The sequence below is a fragment of the Phocoena sinus genome, chromosome 14, assembly GCF_008692025.1.
Source record: "Phocoena sinus isolate mPhoSin1 chromosome 14, mPhoSin1.pri, whole genome shotgun sequence".
Classification (NCBI taxonomy): domain Eukaryota; kingdom Metazoa; phylum Chordata; class Mammalia; order Artiodactyla; family Phocoenidae; genus Phocoena; species Phocoena sinus.
This window is the reverse complement of record NC_045776.1, coordinates 60305611-60326466: the sequence shown is the minus strand read 5'-3', so window position 1 is coordinate 60326466 and position 20856 is coordinate 60305611. Positions and strand designations below refer to the sequence as shown.

General features: G+C 52.1%; 1 protein-coding gene across 1 annotated transcript in view; it reads right to left on the bottom strand.

Moving 5' to 3' along the window:
- APCDD1 (APC down-regulated 1) overlaps positions 1-20019 on the bottom strand; it is a 28334-nt gene extending 8315 nt beyond the window's left edge. Inside the window, exons 1-3 of the mRNA XM_032602636.1 lie at positions 19779-20019; positions 7984-8167; positions 3637-4168 (exon numbers count right to left, since the gene is read on the bottom strand). Coding sequence (XP_032458527.1) covers positions 3637-4168; positions 7984-8167; positions 19779-19836 — 774 coding nt within the window. The 5' untranslated portion in view covers positions 19837-20019. The remainder of the gene's footprint in view (positions 1-3636; positions 4169-7983; positions 8168-19778) is intronic.
- Positions 20020-20856: the final 837 nt, after the last annotated feature.

Here is a 20856-nt window from a genome sequence, read left to right as displayed (position 1 = left end):
AAACTCCGATGTCCACAGCCACGTGGTCCAAAGTCCCTCGGATGTCACAGATGTCACCATAAATCTGTATTTCTCACATGCTCTGAGGAGGCTTGGAAAGACAAGCTCCCTCAAAAACAAATGACTGTTCACAGTCCAGAGGCCTGCAGGGAACTTAGGAGAGAAAGCACACGAGTACCCCTGCTTCCTCCCAGCGGTCCGGCACCCCCACAACACTCTGCTGTGTTTCCGCCTCCGACGGGCAGCCCCACTCTCAGCGTTCCAGGCAGGCTATCTCAGAAACGTGGCTTGGGGAGAGTGGCCTGGTTTGCAGGCAAGCTCTTTGATTTACGGCCCTGTGGCCTCACCAGTGCAGGGTTTTGGAAAAAGACCAATTCTGCTTGCTTGCAAGTATGATCCTGAGCCCCTGGCATTTCCAATGACCCCAGCAATCACTTGCTCTTAATTACTTTTGATTCTGCCAGGGAAAGAGGGCACCTGGCTAACCCTCCACCGCACAGGAATCCAGGCAGAGGGTAAGGGCTGCCCTGATGCTAAACTCGATTCGAGCAAAGCATTTTCTTCCAGGGTCATTCTAGGGGGTCCTGTTTTTTTTAATGAAGAGTAGCCAACTTCATCCTGAAAGAATCCTCCCAGCTCGCCTGATTCTCTTCAAACATCATTTTTTTTTTGCCGAAGGGCTCTGAACCTCACAGCAAAGCTGTATAAAGCTTAGAAAATCAAGTTGATTTAAAATCTCTATTTTTACATGGTGTCCCGTTTCCAGAGGGGCTGAGACTAGTGGTTTTAAACTCAATTTAGCATTTAAACTAATTTTCAGCCAGGTCTCTATGGACCGGCGATTAGGGAAGGTGAAGGGTTCAGAGGGGGGTGGCGAGGCCTGTGGTCTGTCCGGATGCGCCCCCAGCCCTCCTCCTTCCCGGGGGGTGGGTGGTCTGCAGGAGCCCAGCGGGCAGGCAGCACCTGGGGCTTTGGAAAGGCACCAGCGGCCAAGTTCACTGATCCCTTCTCCTAGCCGGCCTGGGGAGGGATCTCAAAACTTCCTGACTGCTTGCTCACTGCAGGCCAGGATGCACACACCAGGGACAACAGGAGAAGAACGGGTCCTTTCAGCTCCCAGAGCCACGCAGACCCGGGCCGGCTTTCAGGGGAAAGCACAGGCCAGGTCCTGGACGCCGGCCTGCGTCCGCCCAGCCTCTTCACCGGCTTTATCTGTGGCCACAGCGTTCCTCTGAGCCTCAGAATCCTGCCTTTTTGGAATCTGTTTTGAGCGTGGTCATGGAGTTCGGGTAGTATAAGATCACAGCACAAATCACAGCAGGTACAGAAACGTTCACGGTGACAAGTATCTTTCCCCGGCCACACTGTCTCCCTCCTCTGAGGCCATCGCTGTTCCACTGCAGAAACACTGGCTCCTGGATCAGCTTACCTTCTTCTTCTATTACTAGCTTTACACATGGTATCACACCGTTCATGCTATTCTGTACCTTCCTTTAAAAAAAAAAAAAGCTTAACAGTGTGTCCTGGATAGTCTCCAAGATCCAAGGTTCTTTCCACCCTTAATATTTCTTGAATGAGGGATTGTGGCCTAGGGTTTAAAGAGTTTACTTTTTAAGAATCTGGGGAGACAGTCCCACAACTGCCCCTGCAGAGGAGGGAAGGGAAAATGGGAGTGAGAGGAGTGGCAGAGATGGAGGTAAGACAAGAAAGGTGGTTGTGGGTACTCCTTTCTTTTCCAGGCCTAAGGAGAGCTCAAGAGATCAAAGAGCCCACGTGGGCATCCGCAGGTGAGGAAACGGAGTCTGGACCCGACAACGTGCACCAACAGCCCAAGGTCAGGTTCAGAGTGGAAGCCAGTTGGTCCAGGCTGTCTGCTGCTCCCTCTGGGCAGGGGGCCTCCATCCAGCCTCCTCTCTCCTTCCTGGGCCCTGGCCACCCTACTCACCAGCATCCTCGCTGGAAGGTGAGCAGGGATGAAGGCTCTGCTCCTGGGAGGATCCTCCCACAGGCTCAGGCCAGGCTGGGTCAGGGCTCTGGCTCCCATGGGGTTTCTGGATGAGCTGCAGACCGTTTTCACTCACGACACCTTTACTCCCGGAGATATTGTGAATGTTGGCTCGACTGTGCTCATAGAAAGCCAGATGCATGTCTGAAAAGCCCGTTCCCGCTGCCACCTGACACCAGGAGTTTGGAGAGAAGCGTCGTTAAGCTGCAGCGTCTGGATAAGGCGGCCACCTGCAAAGGTCCCTCGACGGTTCCTCTGTTTCCCAGAAGCCGGGCCCTCGCCCTGGTGGTCCCTAGGCAGAGTCCCATCTTGGTGCCTCTGCATCGGCTGTGGAGCAGGCAGAGCCCACTGCCCGCTCTCTCCCTGCGAGGACGCCTGGGGTTCCCGGGGCAGGAGGGCCGCCCTCTCCCTCGCAGCCCCGCCTCACCTGGAGCCTCTAGAACGCGCAGGGCACAGCACAGCGGACCTGGCCTGGGCGTTCCCTCGGCACGGCACGGGGAGGGGATGTCCCTGAGATGCGCATCCAGAGGAAGCCTCCCTGCCCGCTCGGCCTCCTGGCAGACGCCCCACAGTCATCATAAAGGCAACTTTCACGACACAAGCTCGCGGTAACAGACAGAAAGAAGACAACTGAGTGGTCCGGCGGGGGCAGTGCCAGCAGTACCCTCACCAGGCATGAGCGTGCTCCAAGGACTGAGAAGAAAACAGATGCTTTAAACACGAGTAAACCACCAAACAGAAGTTGGACAAGCCCTGCAACTGGAAAGTTGCTGTTCTACAAAGGATTCCAGAAAAGCCGGTCTGATGGTGGGCGACGCTGGGGAGAAAGCCGCTGCCCCCCAGGCCCCCTTCCTGCCTCCCCAACTTCTGCGGTGCTAATGACCCTGTTACGTGCAGACACGGACTCTAAGCCCGTGGGAAGGAAATGCCTGGAGAATTCCAAGTGGAATTACAGGGACTATCGTTTAAGAAAAGAACATTAGAAGGTTTTAATTGTTTCCTGCCCCCTCCATCCTCCCCTCGGGTCACAGTGATTTCTCACTTAGTCCAATGGGAAGAGTGTGGGATTTGGGGAAATAGTCCAGTGGGGTCTGGGGAAAGGTTTGGGTGCAAGTTCCAGCCCTGAAACTCACCAACCGGTGACCTTGGGCAGGAGACCAACCCTCGCACCTCAGCTGCCCCCTCTTCTGCTAAGAGGTGGTCGCCACTGCCTCACAGGGTCGTTGTGGAGACGGAACAGGAGGTTCTAAGGGTCCACAGCCCCAGGCCAGCAGCACTGTCCCTGCCCCCGGCCCCAGGGCCGGGATCCCTGCTGGGCATCTTTCCTGCAAGCTTTCCTCTTAGACTCACAGAAGAAGTTCCCAGAGGGTCAGGGCAGAAGGGAGCCTTAGGAATTTTCGAGGACGACCACCAAGGCTGTTCTGCATCACCAGTCCTAGGACCACCACCCTCATCAAATAGGAAAACCGAGGCCCCATCACAGAGCAAGGCGGTGGCCCACCCGGGCCTCCTGACTGGGCTACGTGTCCCCCCACCCAACCTGCAGCCCTCCCGCCCCCGTCCCCCCCAGCAGCCCCTCCGTGACGCAGAGCCCCGCCCCACCAGGGGCTATGCAGGGTGGTGAGGGATACCTTGGCATTCTGCAGCGGGGGCTGGTAGCTGGACGGCCTGTAGAACATCCTCTGGGAGGCGTCAGTGTGGATGTCACCCAGGAAGAGCTCCTCCACCAGGCGGTCCAGGTTGTGCTGCAGGTACTGCTTCTCCACGCGGACCAGCTGCAGCTCGTGCATGGCAAAGTTCACGGCCCGGGTGCACTCGCGGCCGCCCTCCTCCCGCCACAGGTCATAGGGCACGTCCTGCACCCAGGGACCCCCGGCGGGCATGAAGCCAGGGCACGTGCGGTTGACCAGCTGGCCGAGCCGCTCCGCCACGGCCTCTGAGTGGCACACGACCTGCACGCGGTGCAGCTGGTAGTCAGCCTCGGTGCCGCCGCGGATGATCCAGGAGGCCTGGCGCAGGCGGATCTTGCCGCGGACCACCAGTGTGTAGGTGGGGCTGGTGCAGCGGTTGCCGCCGTAGTAGAACTGGTAGGCCTTGAACGTGTTGTTGTGGTAGAACCGGTAGGACCTGGTGATGAACTCGGGGCCCGACCGCACCTCACAGCTGCAGAAAAGGGGGAGGAAGACGCCTGTGAGCCCAAAGTCATGAGGGGGAGGCTCATCACAGTGCCAGGAGATCACGGTAATGATAACGGGATGGTACTCCGGGCAGTTCATGGAACCCACACAGCAACCTCTGAGCTGGGGGATGGGGGGTATTATTATTATTATTATTTACATCCCAAGGATCGTTTTATTCTTTTTTGTTGTTGCTGTTGAAGTATAGTTGATTTGCAATGTTTCAGGTATATAGCAGAGTGATTCAGTTTTGTTCTTTTTCAGATTCTTTTCCATTATAGGTTATTACAAGATATTGAGTATAGTTCCCTGTGCCATAAGGGTGGGTATTATTACTGTCCTGTTTTACAGATAGGGAAACTGAGGCACAAGAGCTGAGGCAATGTGTCCAAGGTCCCCTCACCAGCCAGCACTGGAGCCAGATGTGAGCCCAGGGGAGCCTGGCCCAGCACCTGTGCTCCCGGTCACTCTACACCAGGGTTGTCCTCCTTTCACTTTATGGACAAGACAGAAGGGCAGGAACCTGCCGTCCTCAGCGCCCCCCTTGGCCTCACTCCCAGGCGGGAAGGAGGAAGGAGGGTGCGGGGCTGGCCTAGGAAAGATGCTCCCTGTGTTGTCAGAGATGTTGATTTCCTGACCACTTCCATCATCTGGACCGTGTCCACAGCAGCCAGGTGCCAGGTGTCTGCTGTCCTGGAACGGAATCTAGTCTCAGGGAGGCACCCCTTAGAGGCCACTGGAGATTCATCTCTTAGCCGGTCCAGTCAAAATTAGTTTTCCCTACTTAGCAGAAAATAAAGAGGCAGGTAGGGCTCCTTCGGTTGTGCTGCCGACAGTGGCAGAATGTTTTTTTTTTTTTAATATTAATATCTTTTAAAAATATTATTTATTTTTGGTTGCATTGGGTATTCGTTGTTGCACACGGGCTTTCTCTAGTTGCGGCGAGCGGGGGCTACTCTTTGTTGCGGTGCGCGGGCTTCTCATTGCAGTGGCTTCTCTTGTTGCGGAGCACGGGCTCTAGGAGTGCAGGCTTCAGTAGTTGTGGCACGTGGGCTCAGCAGTTGTGGCTTGTGGGCTCTAGAGTTCAGGCTCAGTAGTTGTGGCGCATGGGCTTAGTTGCTCCGTGGCATGTGGGATCTTCCCGGACCAGGGATCGAACCTGTATTCCCTGCATTGGCAGGCAGATTCTTAACCACTGCGCCACCAGGGAAGTCTGCAAAATGTTTTCTGCTGTGGCATCAGGTAAAGGCTGGATGCCTAGGCCAGAAACACCTGGATGGGACCTTCCTCATCTGGTCTAACTGTAATCAATTTTTACAACTGCAGCACGGCCCACACCAGGAAATGAGGGGGTTTCCTTCCTTGCACTGGGCAAAGACACTGTCCACTCATCACCTTTAATCAGATCCTAGTCTCAGTGACATTGAGACTTCAGTCTTATCAGTCTTGGCCGTACAACCCTGCTTGCGTCTATTATTTATATATAAACTTATTAGATACAGTAGTTCTGGTTTGAGCTGAGTGGCGAAATCAAGCGGTGGGACTGAAATCCCAAAGGCCAGTGGTTCTCAAAACTACTATTAGTTTACAAACTGATGAATGAGCCACTTAGAAGTGGGTACCATTAGCTTAGTAAAGACTGTGACCTGCCGCAGATACTGCCGGACAGCAGCCAGTGGTGCTCTGAGCATCCGTCTCTGTGACAGGAGGGAGAGGAAGCCCATGTTCCTTCCCAGGGACAGAGGAGTCCTTCCGTGTGAGCAGCGATTCATGTCTGTTGTAGTTCAGACAGGAGGATCGCCGACTTCTAACACTTCAGCTCAGCTTGAGAATCTGTTGATTTGGTCCCAAGCTCAAGCCCACTCACTTCTCCAACGCCCCACCCCCGACGCCCCTCACCCAGGCCTTGGTCCTCTCCAGCTGGGACTGTTGAGTCTTTTAATTGGTCGCCCCCAAGTTGAAACAATTTGGGACCTGGGACCCTTTTGCTGCAGTGCTTGTACCTGGACACAAGTCTCCTGGGGCAACAAAATACAAAGAAACTATAAGAGACTAAAAATAACTGCGTACATGCTCAGTTGGGGCAAATTATGGATAACAAGATACAAAAAGACCAAAAAGCCAACTGCCACTTCTGAAGAGTCAGGAGCAAAGCAGGGTACTGTACCTGCCCCCTGCACTCAACATCACCAAGGGGTGGGCAGACCGCCTGAGCCACGCCTCCGGCCCCACCCCTGGACCTGCCCCTACCCTCACCCCATACAAGGAACCGGCTCGCCCTTCCTTGGGAAGCAAGCAAGGGAACCTGTTGTATGTTCTTGCTCCCCCTTGCTGCACCAGGGGCCCCAATAAAGCCTGGCCCGAATTTCTTGTCTGGCCTCTTATCAATTTCTATGGATTAAGGAGGCCAAGAACCCTGGTTGTCCCCAAGTCACTCTTCCCACCACCCACTTGCAGCCAGAGTGCCCTTCAGTCATGCTGAATCAGGTTTGAGCACAGCCCTTGCTGAAATCTCTTCAATGACGTCCCAGTTCTCTTAGATTAAAAGCCAAACTCGAAGAGACAAGGCGTGCAGGGGGCCCTGGGGGCTGGGCCCGCCTCCTCCTTGACCTGCCTGGGGCTGTTCCCCACCCCCAGAACAAGGGCTCCTGTGCTTCTCCGGTCCAGCCTCTGCTAGTCCTCCCACAGGGAAAGCTCTTCCCTGGTCTTGCACAGTCAAGGACATCTCAGCTCAAGTGTCCTCTTCTTGGTAGCCCTTCCTACCCCACCCTGTCCTAAAATAGGGGCCCTGGTATTCTCCTTGAGCACCTGTTGTTTCTTCCCTCTTCGTAACACTTCTTTGTGTATTTGTAAAATTCCCGAAGACAGGGGCCATGTCTGTTTGGTTCGCTGCTATACACACAAAATCTAGAACAGTGCTCACGTGCGGTAAATATTTGTGAGCTCCAGAAATATTTGTTGAACAAAATGATAAATTATTTAAAAGTACGTCGCGTTAAGATTGTTTGTGCCAATACTGATCATGCGGTTATTTTGAGAAACCCCATTTTTAGGAAAAAACCAAAAACCAAAAACCGCTAGGTGTTCCTCGTAAGATTTCTTTTTTCTCTTCTCTGGATGCCTGTGATCCCTCCCCAAGGTACCCGGAGGAGTGGTCTGCACAGAAGTGATCAGATCCCGCCGTTTCGCCTTGTGATCAATTTGCAACAATTTAATGCGCAGGGAAGAGATTGCAGGTCTGCCTCTGGGCTATTTTTAAAAGCTCTAATGGAAGATAAGCAAGAGCTCAAACTGGGATAAATCTCAGCTCCACCGCCTGGAAAAGAAGCCAAGAGCTGCACCCTGGCTGGTTGAGGTAGCATGGGTACCTTTTAACTTACTCTCAGACCCTGAAGCTGTATATTAAATTACCAGAATATGGCTAGAATATTTAGACCATCAGAAGCTTGCAAGTCGTGTTTCAGGGTTGGTGAAACACAGACTCCTAATTTCACTTGCTAATGGTTTCTTTTCATACAGGAGTGGTCCTACGGGGTTCAATAAACAAGGACATATTCACTCCCACGTGGGATACAGTGGTACCATATCACCGCTGCTGAGGCTAAGATTTCAACAGGACTGAGCTCTGTTTCTTCACCAACCCGAGTTTCAAAGCGTCGCTTGGCTGTCAGTTAGAACTCAGACAACCCCAGAATCACTGTAAATTCTAGAAAGTCTCTGTGCACCTGAGAAACCCTAAGAAGGCTCTGCATAGCAGTGCGCTCTCCAGGACCTCCCGGCACCCCCGCCCCAGCCTCTTACCCGGTAGACACCCAGTGGCCCTCGATGGCAGGCGGCATCTGCACAGTGATCCTGGCACCATTGTGGAGATGTCTGAGCATGTGATGACACTGGGATTCCTTGAAAGCCCTCCAGGCACTTTTCTCCAAGGACCTGGGGTGGGACCTGCTGTCCGGATGAAGGAGGGCAGAGCCCTCTCCCAGCCCTGAAACAGATACATGCGAGGCAGGTGTCAGGGGAGCTGCAGAGACGTGAGGCCAGCTGAGGAGCTGTCCCCGAGGCGGGGACATCCCACAGGTGGGAAATGCCAGGCTTTATCACTGTCTTTGCTCTCCTAGAATTCACATTCTACAGTGTCCCAGGAGATCCTCTCCCAGGTGAGAAAACTGGAGTCTGTGGAGATAACGAATGTGATTCGCATGAGGTCGCTCGGCGAGCTCCTGGCAAAGCCTGAGCTCAAACCCAGGTCCGTGAAACTGCAAACAAGGCCGTGCATCCTACGAGCAGCTGTGCAGGGATGCAGGGGACAGAACTGTGTGCTCCAGAGTCATCAAGGCTGGAGATGGGGCCGAGGGGACAGGTAGAAAAGGTAGTCAGGAAGGGTGGTCAGGTGCAATGACACACAGACAGGAAGGCAGAGAGCCAGCAGCTTCAGTGAAGGGTGAACGGAGACGGGGAGAAAGGCCCAGGGAACAGCGAGGAGGTGCCCCACAGTGGGGACTCCCTTCTGCCCGCACCACCTCATGCACCTCGGTGTCTCTCAATCCCCAAACAGACGCCCTCTAGAGGGGGTGCAAGTCCTACACCCGCCCTATAAGGGCTCAGGTGTGGCCTTTCCCCCAGTGATCTTCCAACGCTGCCCCTCAGAGTTGGTGACAAACAAACATATGTTTCAGGGTTTTGATTGCACATCTGTATTTTCCACGGGTAAAGGGACACTAGGACTAAGTTTATCTTCACGTCGTCCAGGTTGGCCAAAATTTACACATGCAAAAGTACCACCAGCCTCGTGTGCAGAAAAAGGCAAGGAAAACAGATGGAGTTATCATCTGAAAGCCCACTGTTTCCTCTGAGATTCACTCCTGAAGTGACTCACAATCTGAGAGGTCTTTATTGTGGACCTACTAGGAATTCAGCACTGTGTTAGCAAAAAAAAAACAAACGACACTAGTTAGACAAACGTACAACAATAAAAGATGGATGTTAATGAAACTGTGGTAATCGTTTTGCAATGAATGTTAAATGCAACCTCACCAGCAACCCCATTCAGCCAAACCAGGTGAGTCACACCTGAGCTAGAACAAGGGCGACACTAAAACTCAGAAATCTGGGTCAGGTGGAGTAGACATTAATGCTCAGGGCTGTTAAGCGAGGACCCCCTCCGTGGCCTCGAGCTCCCATCCCAGGGAAGGCACTTCCACTGAAACAGTGGTCCTGGGTGCTCCGTCCCTGACCCTCCCCAGAGAGAAGAAGGAAACAAGCCTGCTAACTGGGCTATTTTTCTCTGTTTCTTTGCAAAACCAGCCTGTTTTCAAAATACATAAAATACATGCATTTTGGTCAGCCCCCTCCCACCCCCATAGTAAGGACCCTTCAGTGGTTGGGGCTGTGGCACTGAGCCAGGTGGAAAGTCTGGAAAATGCAGGGGTGACCTGTTGGCAATCCTACGTGGACATCCACCTGTACTGTGACTTCTGATGGGGTATTTATCCCAATTCCAGCATTTTAATCCCCATTTGTCTGGCACTTGTGCTGATCTCTCTCAGTTAGCTTTAAACTAGAGGACGGGGGGATACCTCCACCAACCCCAAGATTTGTGGTCATCTTGTTGATAGGAAGCACTTCCTGAATTCCCTGTCAGGAATGAAATCAAACAGTACAACTTGCCATTTGGTGGGCCAATTGGATGATGAATTGTAACGTGGCAAAAATACGTATCTTAACTCGTCACAAAGCACTGGGAGTTGCAGAAGAGTCTTCTTTAAATATGACAGCCAGCATTCAGTAAAGAGGTCATGCTCTCACGATCAACCAAGCTATGTACTAAAGATTGATTTATAAACCCCTTTACACCCCGCAAATGTTTTCCCGTAAAGCTAAGGAGAGCCGGGAGGGGAGCGGATATCGGTGAAATTCTGGAGCTGGGCTGCTTGGGTTTGAAACTAGATCAGCCACTTAAAGGATTTCATCAAATCCAAGGTTTCAGTGATTAAGATGCATCGTTATTTTATTACCAGCGACAAAAACACTTGCATTTAAACGATGACACCTGCCTTAGCAGCAGTCCCAACACCCTTGGAGCACGCACAGGGCCTCCAACTGCTTTATCTCTCCAAAGAGAACTGGCACCGTGTCTGGCCTTCGGCTGCAACGCTTCACTCAGGACAGGTAGTCGGTTTGCTCTGCACCAATCTTGACAACAAGGCTCAAACACAGCCTTATCTTTTTGTGGCATCTTTCTTTCCAAATAACTGTTTCTCGGTGAGAAAATATGTAAGTGCAGTTACTACCCCCCTCACCATGATAAATACTCGCCCCACTGATGTTACACGGACAGCCCTGGCTCTGTTAACTGGGCTACCTGGTTTCCACACTGTTTTTCCTTTCAGCGCTGAGAGTGGAGTTTACAAGTGAATTCTAACACTTGGCTGCAGTGTTTACTCTATTTTCAAAACCTACCTGTTGGCGACTAAACCATAGATGGAGAGTAACAAGGACACACACAGAGGAAGTGACATGAGGACAGTACGGGTCCAGGTTCACACAGGCGATGACAGGTCTGCCGCATGACTGCCACCTGCAGGCTCACAGGGGCCAGAGGCCCCACCCACCGGAGATGCACACCCACTGCCCAGACCTTATACATGAAAAACTGTAAATCCTACAATCGATGAAACACATGATCAGCACTGTGACCATAAACAAGTCACTTAACTCCCCCAAGCCTTAGCGTGCTCACCTATACGGAGGGGGTGACAGCACTGCCGTCACTTGGAGGTGGTCTCAGGATTCACTGAGATCATTTCCTTTAGCACATGGTTCACGGTTCTCGTTAGACGTTAGTTACTATTATTTTAAATGATGAGTAAGGCTCTTGGAGGTCCTGAGGAAGGCCTTCCTAACTAACAGAGTGGCTAGAATAATGGTAAGAGTCTCCTGGAGCCCAGCTCACTCTGCGCTCTGGAGGGACAGAGCGAGGCCCGGGCTCCTGGCAGCCAACTAAGTGGTGACCCGAATGGAGAGCAGGGGTGGTGACAAGCTCTACTCGGTTTAACAAATGACTACACGCTGCCACTCTGTGTAGCTTAGGGGCTGGAAGCATAAAGAAGATTGAAGATAAGTTTTTCTGACCCGGAGGCTCTTAGGGTCTCACTTGGACTGCACGTCCAAGGACAAGGGTGGGATGGTGGGGTCTGGGCAGGAGGTGGGTTCAGAGGCAAAGGAAGGGGCCGTGGTACTCACGACCTGCATGGTTGTGCAGGAGGCTGGAGCCAACAGTCAGTTTTTTAACCAGGGGGTGGGGAAGACATAAAATCCCAGAACCACCCATTTGCACATCATTAGAAAGCAGGCAGAAGATTACGTCACTCAGGGTTTCCAGAGACCAAGCTCCGTCTTGCTACTGCTCCTGTCAGACAGGAGCCAACGTCAGGGATCTGGCAAGGCCGTTGGCCCAGGAGGCCAGCAGGATAGCCAGATGGAGGACTCAACAGCCAGCCCCTCCCCAGGACACAGTGGCTGAGGGTTCACTCGCGAGGGTGGGACTGAATTTTTAGGATGGGAAAATAGGGTTGGAATTTATTCTCTTTTTATCTTTTTCCTTTGAAATACCCACCACCTCAATGACCCTTAGGGAGCAAAATTAAAAGGGTCAAGTGACAGCAGGCGTTGCTGTCAGGCAAGAGAAGCCGTCTCTTAGGGTCAAGTATGGACAGGGGTCACCAATACTTATTGGCTCACTTGGTGTGGGACGTGGATGACACCCCCCCACCCCCATGTGAGGCCTCCTTCTAGTAAATGGCTGGGAATGAAAAGGCCACTTGAAGCACCTAGTTCAGCCACAGGGGAGGCCATGTGGAACGCTCTCACCTTACATCCCACGACTTCCTTCTCAGCATCAGCCATGGGTGCCCTCTAAGGAGACCAGCCTTAGACTTCTGGTCAACCCAGGGATCCCCATGTTCCTGCATCGCCAGAACTAGGTCAGCTCCAAATCTGAGACTGAAACTAGCAACTCACTCATTCAAACAATCAGAAAGGACTCTCTGCAGGGCCAGGCACTGTGCAGGCACAGAAGCTACAACCACTATGCCCCAAGGAATCCTCAGTTGGGGAAGAAATCAGAATCCCAATGGACTTATAAAGGGACTCAGAAAGATGGAGTGAGCGGGCAGCTATGCCTTGAAGACTGAACAGAAGTGGTCCAGGCAGGGTTTATAGCACATGCCCAACATAAGGAGGGGGTGGGAGATTCGTGCAGGGAGCATGGAGAGGCCTTAGGGAGGGGAGATTGCAGGGTGGCCCAGGAGGGAACAGTGGCAAAACAGAGGCCAGGCTGTGATCAAGAGCTGCGAGTGCGTCATCCTGAGCATGGACTGGGCTGAAACAGGGAAGAGGAACGGCCCAGAGCCTGTAAGCAATGTAACGCAGGGTGAGGATTCCATTTTGAAAAGACTGCTTTTCCCTTTTTTTGGAGGGCTAAGAAGCAGGAAGATCAATTATGAAGCTTCTGCCATGGTTCAGTGCATCATTTTTGCCTGAATAAATGAGAAAGATAAGAGAAGGGAACTGCTTTCAACAAAGCAGTAAATCTTTTTGGTGGTCCCGGAGAGGCACTGACCATCTTTGGCATGTTGTGGGAAAAGGTATTACCAAAAAGTTATTTGAAAAGAGAGGAAAGAAGGAAGGGAGGGAGGGAAAGACAGAGAGAGGAAAGTAAGGGTCTGTACTAATTTAGCACTATATCCGGAAAAAAACTTTTGCAAAATACTTGTATGTCCACTTTCATACATCTTCAATTGTATAAATAAACATCCAACTTAAGGGTGGTGACTAGCTGTAATAATAGTTCCTGCCTGAGTGTACTTATTAGTTATAATAATAACTGTGCTTATTATATATAATAGCTTTAAAAACCTCCACTTGATTGGATTATCTGTATAATCAGAAAAGTGTTGACTAACCGCAATATTTGGTTGTCGATAATTCTGCTATTCAACGTTGAGTGCAGCTGACATCACGATCTTTCAGGCTCTTAAGGCAGATCACAGTGAGGTCATCGTTACGAACATCGGTGCCTGTGGGATGTTGCTTTGGATACAGAGCTAGTGGGGTGGACGGGTGACAACCCTATTTAGTCCAAGAGAGGGTTCTTCCCCTTGTGTTTCTCATACGAGCGAGGAGGCACACACAAATAACATCAAGACTTTGATGAACTGAGGATTCTAGATATTTTGGTCAGCTGCAAAGACTAGTTCATTGGGCTCCATTCATTAAGATTTTTGCTGTGAATGAATCCGAGGAAAAGAGCATCTCGAAGGGTTAAACAACATCAGTGCAGTAAGAAAGGGACTGAGTTTTCAGGCTTCAAGGTGACTTTGGCTAAGTCATCGGATAGGTGCCTTTCGTTCCCCTGTACAAAGTGAAAATTACAGTAATGGGGATAATAACTAATGTTTGTAAAACACTCGAAGGCTCACTTCACGCCTATATTATCTCATTTATCAAATTCCAGTTACTACACGGGAACAGAAAGGAGTGGGTGGAGAACCAGCCTTCAGTGTCAAGGGTTCTACGAACAGCCAGGCCCTGATACCAGCGCCAGTGGGAGCCACCACAGCACCGCCCCGACCAGTGGCGTTCTGATGAAGCAGGTTATCAAAGTGACTTCACTACAAAATGGTCTCCAACATCCGGGGTCCCGTGGCCTGGGCCCAGATCAAATGGTTATAACAAGGGGGCAGCTTCTTTCAAGTACGGGTGGGAGAAAAATGTAGACCCTGGAAGGAAATTGTTCTCCTGTTGAAAACAAATTAATTCCCGAAGGCTTTAGGGGACAATTTTATAGATGGCCATTTGCAGAGAACTGCATGAGCTCCTTGGGTTCTGAAGGGTGTATCACATGCACGGGTGTGTGTGTATGTAAGAGTTTTTCATTTCCACGGATGAAATCACTCACAACAGAAATCCTAAATGACTCCAGAATAATCTTTACTACTACCATGATTGCCAGTCTACTGTTCAGAGAGTGAAAACACCCAGAGATAGCAAATAAAAAACCAGATTTCCCCAAATAGAGGAAGCACAGGATTAACCATTTACATGGGCATCTGTACCCTAAGTTCAAGGCCCGTGAGGCCAGGTGACTGTTGGCATCACCCAAGTCACCAGACTCTGCACACAGAAAGCAGCCCTGAGCACAGGCTTCAAAGGGAACAAATGCAGTATTTCTCCGTCGCCTGCAGCAATGCTTATTCCTGAGCCCCCGAGCCAGGCCACCAACAGGGACCAGGCAGAAGGCAAAGGGCATGGGGCGGGGGATGGAGCAGAGACCCTGGGCATGGGGCGGGGGATGGAGCAGAGACCCTGAGTCGTCCCTTCAGCAGGTGGCTGAGGGCCTACTGTATGTGAGGTTGTCTCCAAGGCCTGCCCCATCGCTGACACGTGAAGGGAAAAGTGAGGGAGGAACACGGCGTGTGGCCAAGTCCCCGGGAGAATCCTCTTGTACTCAGCAGCTTTTCACCTGTCTGCCTAGATCGAGAACCCAAAGCACCAAACCACTTTACACACAATAAAATGTGAACGGAGTTCGGAAGGAGACACTTTTCAGGCACACTTGGGAATGAACTCATCTTTGATCGGGTTAGTCACTGCAGAGGTACTTTAATGCTTAAAAAAATAAAATCAAAACGGCCAAATAAATATAATGTCAAGACATTCGCAATGGTGGTCTCTGAGAGGGTCTCTGAAAGGCCCTTTCCCGCTCACTTTGCACGTTTCTGTCCTTGATACAACGTGACCTGCGTCACTCCCACACCAGAGTGAGGAAGCATCTCACGGTGGAACTGGTGCGATGCAGAAGAACACGCGGCAGAGGAAACGGGAGCGATGAGGGGAAATGCAGGTGATTACTTTGCCGTGAAATCGCCCAGGCCCGGTAAAAGAGCCATCATCACTGTTATGTGGGCTGTGAAGTCGAGGCGGATGCATGACCGCCTGCACAGCTTCCATGTTTTGGAACAAAAGCTGCCGTTCACTCCCAGGTGGGCACCTACACTCACCAAGCGCTTGCTTTTATTTCCATGTTGTTGGAGATCAAAGCTGAGAGAGCTGCTTTTGCCAATCTTTAAACCTTATCTAAAAGCACTTTCCCTTTATGAGAAACATAGTAAAGTCAAGACTTCAAATTCCTGGTTTCCTTTAACTTTTGATGAAAATGAGGTAATTTTCTAAGTCTTTTTCTTCTAAGGCCATGGTCACCGGGCCAGACACTGGGGTCCAACCACAGACAGCATGGTTTTCCTGCTGGGCCTGGAGCTGATGGCTGCAGCCATAGCCGTGCTCTTCACACAGTCGTGTGTGTGTGTGTGTGTGTGTGTGTGTGTGTGTGTGTATGCGTATGTGTGTGTGCATGGTGTGTGCGTCTGTGTGTGGTGTGTCCGACTACGTGCATGGTATGTGTGTTTGTGTGTCTGGTGTGTGCATGATGTGTGTGGGGTGTGCGTGTGTGTGTGGAGTGCTGGGATTCCCAGCAGGGAAGAACACCGCAGTCAAGGGCAGTGTGCCAGCCTCCCACCTCTGGGCTCTCCAATAAGCTCTTCTCATCCTGCCAGGTATTCTCAGGACTCTTCAGGAAGGGGGGCTGCCCCTCCTCACAGCCCTGTCCCCAGCCGGCAGTGACACAGGCACGCAGGAGGCCCTCTTAATGTACCTGTTGACCGAATGGTTGGCTGAAGGAATGAAGCTAGAAAACCCTTCGAGAACAGACGAGCCTCAGTCACTACAGGGTGACACCACATCCTTACTCTGACCTAGATCTCTATCACATGACATTCCAAAATAACTTTACTCCCAGCATGAACCCAAATTGAAAAGAACTCAATGGCCTGTGCGCATAACATCTGGACACAGCAAGAGCTCATGCTCGGATGGTGGCAGGTTCTTCCTGAGCTTTTCCTTGGGATCGCTTCAATGCCGCGCACAGGCCACGTGCTGCCATGTCAGCTTTCCACAGGTGTACGAGATCACTAACGAGTCCTTTCATATTTCCAGTCCTAAAAGTTTTATGCTTCCCTTTAATTGATTCTATCAAATTGTCATCAGTCTGTCCCTAAACGGTAGGTATTTACACAGTCCTATCATCCGCTGGTGTTGAGTTCTTTACTCATTTAGGGAGAAAAAGAAGGACCACGGCTATGACGGGACGGCTCAGCCACGTGCTTGAAGATAGTCAGTTTCTCTCAAAAGAGAATATTTACCATCTAAGACCCTTGCTCCCTGCTATGAACAGATGAGTAATATTTCTTTTCAAGATTACATTTTACGACTAAGGGGGAAAAAGTGCAGGAAAGGCAATGTTTTCTTGGTCACAAAAACTGCCTCCAGTAAAATGATATTTCAAAGACTCTACTTTACCCTACTGTAATGTTTCCTCACATTTTGTTGGTTAAGCAGTCATTCGGTAATCCTCAGTTTGTTTGTTTGTTCAGTTTTAGTAGAATACACTCAAGTGAAAGGTGATAGCTCAGAAGTGTCTTCCCATTTCAGAAAAGTCGATGAATTCTACAAAAGTAAATGGCGATGGAAGAACATCTCCCCAACAACGGCTCCAAAACTTAAAGTCAAATGTTTCCATTAATAAAGAGAGTGAGCACTTTGGGGCACATTAAAGCACCACTTTTTCTGAAATATCTCATGTTAATCTGGTTTCTGGAACAGAATGATTTTCATGGCTTTTCATCTAAGCAAATAAAACAGTGACAAGGGACATACCCCAGCTGCATACCTTCATGACATTCAATAGGTTTTACTTGGATTAAGAAATGCAATTGTTCTCAGACGCTGGAGGACAGGAAAGTAAGACCAACATGTATACTTTTATGCCGTCACATTTTGAACTTGGGTCTCCCACTACATTTACAGTTTTAAAACACAGCAAAAAATAAACAATGGACTCCAGTCTTTCCAGACCCTAATTTACTCACCAATAGGACCTAGGGGTGATTTATAACTTGCCTGAGTTGAAATAAAAGTAACCAAAAAAACTGAACAAAGATCGGATGCCAAACACAATAAAGAGTTTCTACAGCGTCTTCACCCAGAATCTTCCTGAAGGCCTTGTGCACTTGTTAATCTTATTAATGAGACTTGTTAGTGTAACAAATAATCTATAAATGATGTCTGGAACTAAATTTCATAAAGTTGGTCCCAAGTACATTCATAACCATAGAAAATATGTTTTTACCTACCTAATTGCTGTCATATATATACAAGTAGCAAAATAAAAATGCCTCTGTATCAGGAAAAAAATCATTAAGCCATTCTAAAAGAGTACAGGTAACTTCCTTCAGACTGATGACTTCTATTAAGATACTTAATCAAGCTCCATCTGTTACTACAGAATTTTTAAATACTTGCAAAACCCCTAACTACAGAGTAGGACACACTCTCAAGCCATTCCCTTGGGTTAGGTTGATTAATACCCATTTCCCATTAAAACTACTTCAATCGAGTAAAAATCAGGCAGAAAAGGGGGAAACGGAGAATACCCAGTTTTTTCTTGGTGCTTTACATTATCCTAAGGAATCGTGACAAGCCTCTCTCAAATCGCAGAGATTTATACCCAGAAGGACCACTCCCTCGGTTTCTCCTCTGTGCTGGAGTCCCACACGCCCTGAACGAGCACAGTTGCTCTGTGGGCAACAGCAGTGTGAATAACTGCCACTGCAGGTTCACTTTGAAATGGGGTGACTTTTTGCAGGGTTATCCCCGTCATCCCATTAAACTTGGCAAACCTCCTTTTTTATTTTACATACTCTTCGTCATATGCACATGTACACACACACGAGCACACATGCACGGGGTCTGGCCCCACTGGCTTATTCCCCCCTTCCTTACTCCCTCCATGCACACTGTGGATCTGGGTGAACCCCTGACCTCAAGGAGCTCAGGCTGACTCCAGCTGGAATTTGGAGATCTGGGGCTATACTTGAACCTCACTGAGGGTATACTTGGGCTCCCCTTACCAGCCGTTACCACACTGTGGTGCAGGAAGTGTGGTTACAACTTCCAGCTCTCAAAACAAGGAAGAAAAGTTCAGGGTGGGTTGGCCCAGGCTGTGTTTCTGAGCATGGCTTTTGTAGTCCAAAAGGCAAATGGCTTTATGAAAAAAAAATTCCGTTCATGCCAAATTGTCAAGTACTTTTTCATTTTAAAGGCATTTGCCCATAGGACCATTTTCCTGCACAGATACGACAGGAGATTTTTTAGTGGACACTCTCCCCTGTGTCCTCTCTCTCTCTGCCTCTTGTTTCTGGTGTGGGTGGCAGCTGCTGTTTGATCTGCCCATTGGCTCTGATGTGTTTCATGTTTCAGCCAAAGATGAAAACGGCTCTGTAATTCTAAGCAGATGGGCCTAGGAGTACAACCCTGTAATTACACCTTCTCTCTCTGGCCCTCGAACTGCCAGCCTTCCATCCTGACTTTGAAAGCCTGGGATCACTGGGGCTCTGGGTACACCTTGGCAATCAGGCAGGTCTGGCCCAGCCCAACTTGTGTGCAGGGCCTGTGGACCTGCGCTGCCCATACTGCCGGCCCCAGCAGGGTGACAAAGAATACAGCAGCGCAGGGCTCCCGGGTTGCTGTCTCCTCCCCTTCCTAGATGGTGTGGGAGTCAACCCTGACCTTCAGCGCCGGCCAAATGCCTTCTGAAGCTAGATGGGAAACCTAGAGGCCATGAGGGTGCTGACCTGATGACCCCGATGTGCAGAGGTTTGGGGTGCCCGTGGTGGGTGTGGAGGCAGGAGAGCCCTGCTCCTGGTGGACACTCTGCTGAACAGTCAGGTGTCCACCGTTAGGAAAAGCTGGCCCAGGACATCTGGATCAGCACGTGTTCTGCAGCCACCTGTCCCCATGATCGCCACAGATCTCGCACAAAAACTGCCTTCCCACCCCCGGTGCAATGCTATCTTATTTTCCTCAGTGCAATTCCTGGAACTCTTTTAAAGCCTGCTGTTCTCTGGCTGAGGGTTTACTGGAGCTGCTGACGACATGTGACACATGAAACAGAAACAAAACGACCCAGAAGAGCGGGAGGAAACAAGCTCAGGTCCCGGAGAACTTAGGGGACTGGTTTTAATTACTGCACCTTGGCTGCTAGGAGGCCCCTGCTCCCTGAAAGTCCGTCAAGAGAACCTACCGGTCCACCTGGGAGAGACCCCTCCCCAGCCCCTCAACACACTCGTCCGAGGGGCGAACACAAACACCCCGAGCTGCTTTTTCCCTGAAATGATCACAGTTCTCTGCACAGTGCCCCCAAAGCTTGGACCCCAGCAAGAGCCTTGCCTGCGCTCTGACACTCTGTAAAGGGTCGCATAGCCTGCGGTTCCATGACCGCCTATGGTCTGAAACCCCGCAGAGTGGACACAAGTGTCCCGGGACTTGGACATAAAGTCTGTGTGCACGCCCTTCCAGAGAGAGCGCGGCCGGCGCCCGGAAAGGCGAGACTCTTCCAGGGCGCCCAGGAGGGGGCTGCACCCGGCCGCGCGGTCCCCTCGGTTCCGGGGTGTCCACTCGGCTCCCGGCGCCCCCAGACTCACCGTGAAGCAGGAGGGCCGGGAACAGGGATGTGAGCAGGAGGCGGCGCACACAGGACATCTCCAGGCCTCCTCCGGGGCCGCCCGCGCGCGCCGCACCGCCCGCCGTCCGGGGACCCAGCTTCCCGGGACCCGCCTGCAGCCCGGGCGGCGCGGCCAGGCCCGCGCTTCAGGCGGCCGCGGCGCGCCCCATGCCCGGCCCGGCCCCTCCGCTCCCGGCCTCCCGTCCCGCGCCCGGCCCTGCGCGCCCGGCCGCCCCGTGCTCGCCCGGCCGCCGCCGCCGCTCCGCGCTGCACTGGCCACCGCCGCCGCAACCGCCGCAGCTCCTCTTCATATTTCCAGGGCGCCGCCGCGGGAAAGGGGCGGGCGGGGGCGGGGCCTGGACGGGGCGGAGCGATGTGGGGCGGGCCGGGCCGTGGCCTGGACTGGGGCGGGACGGGGCCTGGACGGTGGGCGGGGCGATGTGGGGGGCGAGGCCTGGATCGGGCGGGGCGAGGCCTGGATGGGGGCGGAGAGGGCGGGGTCTGAGCGGGGAGGGGCTATGCGGGGGCTGGGCTCGGTGGGGCGAGGTGATATGGGCGTGGGCGGGGCCTGGACCGGGCGGGGGATCCTCCCGGGACCCGGCTCAGGACTTGAAGGGTGCTGGGCACCGCCGCCTCTGCCCCGGCGCCCTCTGCACTTCTTCGTCCCCTGGCCCTCCCCTCCCCCTCCGGTGCCTCCGCTCTCTTCTTCCACTCCCCTCGCTGCCCTGCCCCGCCCTCCCCAAGCCTCATCCCCTCTTAGCCTCCGGCTCCGACCCCGTTCCTCCCCTCTTCCTCGGCCACTCACTCTAGGACAGCTCCTCCTGCGAGGGGCTCACAGACCTAGGCCCGGGCCCCCGCCGCCAAAGGAGGAAAAAGTGCCCCTCACCCTCCCTGCGCCTACCCGGGGCAGCTCTGGACCCCTGTCTTCCCTCCACTCACAGGGGAGGATTCCCCACTTGTGAAAGGCGTTCCAAAAGGGGTGGGGACGCTGCAAGGCCCAGGTCTCCAGCGGGTCGGAGAGAGGTCCGCGTGCCAAGCTTGGGGCATGTGTGTGGCCC